General features: G+C 40.1%; 1 protein-coding gene across 1 annotated transcript in view; it reads left to right on the top strand.

Annotated features, from left to right (window-relative positions):
* LOC109462562 overlaps nucleotides 1–7,233 on the top strand; it is a 27,051-nt gene extending 19,818 nt beyond the window's left edge. Inside the window, 6 exon segments of the mRNA XM_019759116.1 lie at nucleotides 4,378–4,565; nucleotides 5,673–5,996; nucleotides 5,999–6,013; nucleotides 6,136–6,268; nucleotides 6,423–6,560; nucleotides 6,915–7,233. Of these exon segments, the coding sequence (XP_019614675.1) occupies nucleotides 4,378–4,565; nucleotides 5,673–5,996; nucleotides 5,999–6,013; nucleotides 6,136–6,268; nucleotides 6,423–6,560; nucleotides 6,915–7,233 (1,117 nt within the window).
* Nucleotides 7,234–7,882: the final 649 nt, after the last annotated feature.

Genomic DNA, 7,882 nt, shown 5'->3' with positions numbered 1-7,882 from the left:
CTGTGAACGTTCTGTGTGGAAGCTGACGATCCAGGGGATGATCTCCGACCTGACTCCCAGCTCGAGCAGGTGCTGTATTGCTACCGTATGATCCACGAGGTCAAATGCTTTGCTAAAGTCTGTTAGTACCCAAGTGGTGGAGGATCCTCTTCTGTCTGCTGTCTTGTAGAGCTGGTTAGCCAAGTTGACAAGACAGTGGGTTGTCGACCGCCCCTTCAGGCACCCAAACTGGTTTTTACATATACGGTGTCTGATATCCTGAAGCACCCAGGATGCCACGAAACTCTCACACATCTTGCCAATGAGAGAGGTCAGCGACACCGGTCGAAGGTGGTCGATGCTTGGTGGGCTGGTTTTCGGGAGTGGTACCACAACTGCCTCTTTCCACTCATGTGGCACAGTCCCTTCAAGTAGGGAGGAGTTTAAAATGTCAACAATCGGTTCGCTCAGTTCGTAGGCAAATTCTTTAGGCAATCTACCATCTATTCCATCAGGGCCTGGAGATTTATTGGTCTTGATCCTACGCAGTTTCCAGTACACATCCCAGGGATGAACTACTGGGGGAGGGCGACTTGGGAGGTATGCTGGCAGTTTGGACCGGTCCAAGGGTGGTAACGACGTTGTTACGTTCGTGAACTTCTGGTTATCTTCCAAAACGGTTTGCTGTTCTGGAATACTTGTGTCATACCCTTTCGAACGATACCAAGCTTTACCTTCCTAGGACCTTTCTTTACCCTAACCCTAACCCTAATCATTACATGATCATTAACTTTTTACCCTAGCGTCATCTGAAAAGTTCAAACACGTACAATTCCAAAACTAAAGACCATATTCCAAAACGGTTTGCTGTTCTGGAATACTTGTGTCATACACTTTCGAGCGATACCAAGCTTTATCTTCCTAGGACCTTTCTTTACCCTAACCCTAACCCTAATCATTACATGATCATTAACTTTTTACCCTAGCGTCATCTGAAAAGTTCAAACACGTACAATCCCAAAACCAAAGACCATATTCCAAAACGGTTTCCTGTTCTGGAATACTTGTGTCATACCCTTTCGAACGATACCAAGCTTTGACTTCCTAGGACCTTTCTTCACCCTTACCCTAACCCTAACCCTAATCATTACATGATCATTAACTTTTTACCCTAGCGTCATCTGAAAAGTTCAAACACGTACAATGCCAAAACCAAAGACCATATTCCAAAACGGTTTGCTGTTCTGGAATACTTGTGTCATACCCTTTCGAGCGATACCAAGCTTTATCTTCCTAGGACCTTTCTTTACCCTAACCCTAACCTTAATCATTACATGATCATTAACTTTTACCCTAGCGTCATCTGAAAAGTTCAAACACGTACAATTCCAAAACCAAAGACCATATTCCAAAACGGTTTGCTGTTCTGGAATACTTGTGTCATACCCTTTCGAACGATTCAAAACTATTTCCTTGTAGGACTTTCGGTTACCCTAACCCTAACCCAAACCCTAAGCATAAAATGATCATTAACTTTTTATGGCGTCATTTGAAAAGTTCAATTACGTACAATTCCAAAACCAAAGACGATCTTCCAAAACGGTTTGCTGTTCTGGAATACTTGTGTCATACCCTTTCGAACGATACCAAGCTTTATCTTCCTAGGACCTTTCTTTACCCTAACCTTAATCATAACATAATCATTAACTTTTACCCTAGCGTCGTCTGAAAAGTTTAAACACGTACAATTCCAAAACCAAAGACGATATTCCAAAACGGTTTGCTGTTATGGAATACTTGTGTCATACCCATTTTAACGATACCAAGCTTTAACTTCCTAGGACCTATCTTTACCCTAACCCTAACCGAAACCCTAATCAATACATGATTATTAACGTTTTACCCTAGCGTCATCTGAAAAGTTCAAACACGTACAATTCCAAAACCAAAGACGAAATTCCAAAACGGTTTGTTGTTCTGGAATACTTGTGTCATACCCTTTTAAACGATACAACATTTTTCAATCCTAGGACCTTCCTTTATCCTAACCCTAACCCAAATCCTAAGCATAACATGACCATTAACTTTTTACAATAGCGTCATCTGAAAGTTCAAACACGTACAATTCCAAAACCAAAGACCATATTCTAAAACGGTTTGCTGTTCTGGAATACTTGTGTCATACCTTTTAACGTCACCTGAAATGTTCAAATCGTACGATTCGAAAACCAAAGACGATACACGGTGGTCAAATCTAGGTTTCAAAGTTCCCACATTTCATAGAATTCGAAATGTGTTCGATCGTGTTTGATCTGGGCAATTTATTCTAGAACAATCGACGTCAATAACTAAATAACTGATTCATACCGACCCCAAATCTCCCAGAAATATCCCACATTTTTAGTATAACAAAATTAATTTTGAGCCGGACAGTTTTCTTTATTCTAAAGTTAATTCAGGTGTTGCTAAGGTCGAAAATTTCGCCCAAAAATGCGCTTTTCAACTTCCAATTCTAGAATACCGCAATCTTTAAAAAATTCGTCCGACACAAATCGAGATTTTTGTCTTGCCTACAATTTAACCCTACCTAGCCCGGGGGGGGGGGTACTAAAAGTGCCCGTGGCAAGCTTGATGTCACCTAGAGTCTGAACGGCTAGCCGTAGAACGGCCAAACTTGGTGACTTTTCCTAGAATATTGTTGGCAACAATTCCATATCATTGGAATAAGATAATAATTTTTTGTGTTGCCATGGCAACGGCTTTCTGACGCATTTTTGCTAAATTTTGTACTTTTTATTTCAACAATAGAATTTTAAGGGTTTTATGTCAAGTTACTCATGGTTTCTAATATCAATAACATCCCATATAATTTTATGCAAATTTCATCTTTAAATATGCACAATTTATGCTAATTTGATGACGTCATTGGCCAAAATCCAAGATGGCGGACCATATCATTAGAAGAGGTATATACAGGTTATTTTCATTAAAATTTCATCAATACTTCCATTTCTTTTTCCAAAAAAGTTTTAAATGAAGGTCTTTAGTATGTTTACAATGTATTTTAGGCTTTATCATGAAAAAAAAACTATTTTTGAAAATTCAAGATTGATGATCCAAGATGGCGGATATCTTAAATATGCATGACGTCATTTTATGACGTCACCGGTGTTGCTCTGGGCAACATAAGACTTAGTACACCATAATATTCTGCCATAAACACTTTTGGTACAGTTATGTTGAATACCATTTAGTTTTCAGGGAAAAACCTATTCTGACGGTTTTGGCCAATAAAATCACATTAATGACGTCATAATAACGTCATATTAAGTCAGAACGACATAAAACTTGTAGATATGATAAATTGTCACTAGTACACCATTCTCTGAAAATTTGGTGGTCATACGACATACCGTTCGCGAGTTTCTTAGGGGGGGTCAAAAGAGCCCCCCCCCCGTCCCCCCATGTCAAAAAAAGCCCGGTCTAGGTAGGGTTAAACCGTTTTTGAGGTATATTGAATTTGTTTTTGTTGCGGTTTAAAAGGTATGTTTGCACGCAAGTTAGATCGTGTGAGTAAGTGCAGGGGGTAACTTACAGCCCCGTAAACAACAATGACGATCTTCAAGGTCACACACGATAATGGCAGTAGCTCCATTATAATGGAGCTACTGCCGTTACATACCCACGACAAAACAGGACATAGATGTACTGTCCCGAAATTGGTTTATATTTGTAAAAAGGTAGATTTTGTACTGTTAGGCGGTATTCGTGTTTAAACGGGCTTGAAGCCGCGGGTTTACTGTGCATGACCGCGGGTGAATCATTAATAAAACAATTCTTAATAGCTTATATAAAAAAAATGAAAGAAAAAAACGCCTGTGGGTATTTGTCCACTGTGTCTCAGTACCAAATTTCAGGTCATTTGGGCCCAAAATAAACAAATATAATCCATTTAAAGAAATGACACGAGAATGAGTATAATAAACGTGTTGTTTATGAAGCGAGTAAAAAAAAATCTATATGAGGAAATCTGTCTGATATTGACATTTATGCTATAGCCTCGGTACCATCCTACTTGTATGCCGGGGCTCCCACACTCGCTTCCCTAACAAGTAGTCTGGGAACGGTTAGATCTTTTTTGGTTTGGTGATGATGTCACATAATGAGGTAGGCCACATGATGGGGAGGGCTGGGCGGAGCCTCTTCCACCAGTAGATGACCCATCAGTACAAAGTCCACGTGGCCATGTGCTGTTTTGGTATGGGCAAAAAAGTTGCTGCATATGTATGACAAGTACAGCCACAAATTTACCTTGAGTACAAGCATTTCTTGTAATTTCCTTCATTGCAAGATGTTCTTTGTGGCTGTGTTACTTCGAATTTGTTGGTTACTTCGCAGTGCCGATCCGGTGTACAAAGGCCTACAGAAGGATGTGCCGGTCCGAGTGAGCAGCGATGGTCTGGTGGAATGGCGTATAGAAACCCTGACCACCACCGTGTGTGATGCAGACCCCTTCTTCTTTCCTGCAGACAGCATGGAATGCAACATCTGCTTTTCTGCAAGCACAGCAATTGCACAAACCATCCGTAAGGCTTCTGCAATAATTTGTAACTTACTTTTTATGTCCGTGTTTTTAAAGATGTCTAAACATGATGTTATGTTTGACAACGTGTCCAATATGAATGCGCGCTTACAGCTTACGCGCTTTCGGATCGCCGCCATGTTCACTCACTGGTTATGTTTTATAAAATTGTCCGCGGCCACACTCGCCAGTATCTTAGGGACCTGATCCCTCCCCAAATCTCTGCTTCTACTTCTTATAAACTTCGCAATAAATCCAATCTACGGGTCCCGTCCTGTACCACAATTAGATACCGTAGGTCTTTTATTCCATACGCAACGCAAGACTGGAATAGTCTTGATGTAGATGTTCGTTCTCTTAATTTTTCAATTTAAAAAAAAAAACATTTAGTCAAGTTAGTACGTCCTACCCTTTATCAGCATTTTAGCCACGGCCCCAGGTACCCCTGCGTCCTACTTACTCCGCATTGGAACCTGCAGCTTAAATCAAAGTTTATATCAACGTAATTTAATTCTTAGCTCTGTCGGTACCTGTGGGTCTAAATGCGAAGACATTTTACATTTTTTTGTACTGCGCTGTATACAACTTGCATAGAGTGACCCTTCACAGCAACTTACAGAGCCTAGTAGGCTCTACTTTTGACTTGCGCAACTTGTCTGACCAAGCCAGTATTAATCTTTTATTGAGGGGTTCGCCCCTTTTACGTCATGAAGTCAACAAAAATTCTGATTATTACTCAAACATTTATACTTAATACCCAGCGATTTACAGTTGCCCAATGTTTTATATTGCCGTTACTCTTGTAAATACGAATGCTCATTTGTTCTTTTGTCATTTTCATACCTGTATTTTGTATTCTAGGTCAGTGGTGTGATTATTATTAGCTTCGGCTAGAGTTTCCACCTCAGTGTCTTGTACCATGTCTTGTACTTTGTCGTTTCAATAAATAAATAAAAAAAATGTTTTATAGAAGGAGGATGAACTCATAACTAGAATTTGGCATTCGTGGATAAGAAAACAAAATCTTACAAAATCTTATGTATTTTACCTTTCTGATACCTATTGTCCTAATAACAATAAAGTTAGGATTGGAACAATATGTTTAACATAGGATGCGAAGTGGAATGGCCTGCAGTCGACATGGGAATCACTCCGTGCAACTCTTACTCTACTACAACACCGGAGGGTGAATGGTACCGAAAGGATAAGATCTTCGCGAAAGAAAACAGTGAAGCGTGCCTCACTATTCATCTATCGAGAATCCCGCTGTTCCACATCGCCACTACTGTAGGACCCTGCATCATCCTGGTGGTACTGATGAACATCACATTCATCATGCCCTTAGACAGGGGCGACCGGATCGCGTTTGGAGTGACCATTCTACTCTCCATGGTCGTGTCTCTCGTGTTTGTGACAGACGTACTTCCTGTTAAGGGGCATTGCCTCTTTTCGGTGAGTAAAGATTAGATATACCCTCACAGTATTGTTTTCAAAACAATTCGTTCAAGACATTGGCTACTTTGATATGACTCATTAAGCATTCTGGTGACTAGTTACCGTCTCTAATGTTACAGCTACGCTGATCATCTTGTGGATGGGGCTGATGGGATTATTCCTGTTCTTCACTCTGGTCATCATCGTCATTCACGACCGGCAGGGCAGCCTGTCTCCGCGGGCGAAGATTATTTTCCTCCGCTACATTTCGAAGTACCTACTATTTTTTTCTCAGTATATCTTATCGATATCTGAAAAAACCTTATCATTAAACTCTGCACATAACCACCAATGAACAATCATGCATTTATGTTGAAAATATTGATTATCATTTTATTCATTTAAACGATTATTGTCTGTTATTTAGGATGCTGCTGCTGGGAGATCTAACAGAGGAGAAGCGTACAGGTGACGGAGAGGCTGGTTTGCCTCACCAGTCTGACATGGAGATGACCAACTACGCCTTTCATACCGATGATATGGCGCCGGTCGACGAAGGAGGAAGGTGTGGTGTTGGTTATAAGTGAAAATTTAATTAACACAACATAAGTACAGTGACTTTCGTAAGGTGTATAACTAGACATATAGACACGTGGGTACAAAAGAATGGTCCTACGTACTTCTGCAGCTAGATCAACTAATAACTCTTTCTTGTAAGGTTCTACGGTCTAAACATACTCTAGCATAGTTACCTATCTGTACACAGAAGGGTTATTGCCTTCTAGAATGAAGTTGAATTCGTCTTCTTAAATCATTTCAATGTAACACATTTTGTTAAGCAAACTGAAAGAAGATTGAACAGTCTGCCATTGAATTGTCTGCGTTTCTCATCCTTAATAAACCGCCCTTCATGTTCCAGGAGCACCGGGCAGCCATCAACGCCTTCCACAGCTACAGGGTTGGAGACCACTGGTTCTTCTGGTCTACCGGAGCTGATCTCGTGTGTGAAGGAGCTGACCAAGGCGGTTAATAACCAAACAAAAGAGATGACCAAGGCGGTTAATAACCAAACAAAGGAGATGACCAGGGAGCTTGGAGAGCTGACCAAAGCTGTGAAGAACGAGGAGGAGGTGTCTGACTACACCCTGCTGGCTAAGGTCCTGGACAGGCTCAGTCTTGTCATGTACATCATCAGCATTGTGGCTACCATTCCTTTGACCTGGTATTTGAGCCAGTAAAGACCTGTTAGAAATATTGATGAAATATAAGACTTGTTTAACCAAACCGAATCACCTTGTTTACAAGCAAGTTATTTCGTAACGTAGAGTGTAACAGATGGTCTACGCTTACAAAATTTGATCCGCTTTCTGTGAAAAGTCCAGCATTTTACCCAGACACAACGTCGTACAGCTTTGTTAATTGATATACGCTTCGCTACATTACATTATTTGATTGCCTTGAGATCTTTTTGTGAGCTTCTACGTTAATTGCGCATTATTATACATTTTAATCAAACCAACCTGACTTTATGGATGACATTCTCTAGACACAACAAGAATTCCGAGATTTCATACCTCCATGAAATATGGGCTTGATATGTAAATGTAAATTTCCTCTTTAATTATGCAAATTACCTCCGCATTTACATGATATATGCATCGTGATGTATGTTAACTTTTGATTAACTTACAGATGTCCAAAGTATGACATTCCCATTATTCACCATTAAGAAATCATAGAATTTTTGCATAAATTATGCAAATTAGGTCATAATTTGCATAATTAGTATCTGTTGATGTTCTGCCTGCCATAGGTTACATACATTACATGTATGAAAGTAGTATAATGTAAAACACTGTAATCATAGAATTTCCTCATTAATTATGC

This window comes from Branchiostoma belcheri, unplaced genomic scaffold (assembly GCF_001625305.1).
Source record: "Branchiostoma belcheri isolate BF01 breed outbred unplaced genomic scaffold, Haploidv18h27 scaffold119, whole genome shotgun sequence".
NCBI lineage: Eukaryota > Metazoa > Chordata > Leptocardii > Amphioxiformes > Branchiostomatidae > Branchiostoma > Branchiostoma belcheri.
Note: the sequence above shows the minus strand (reverse complement) of the source record. Positions and strands in the feature narration are given on the sequence as shown.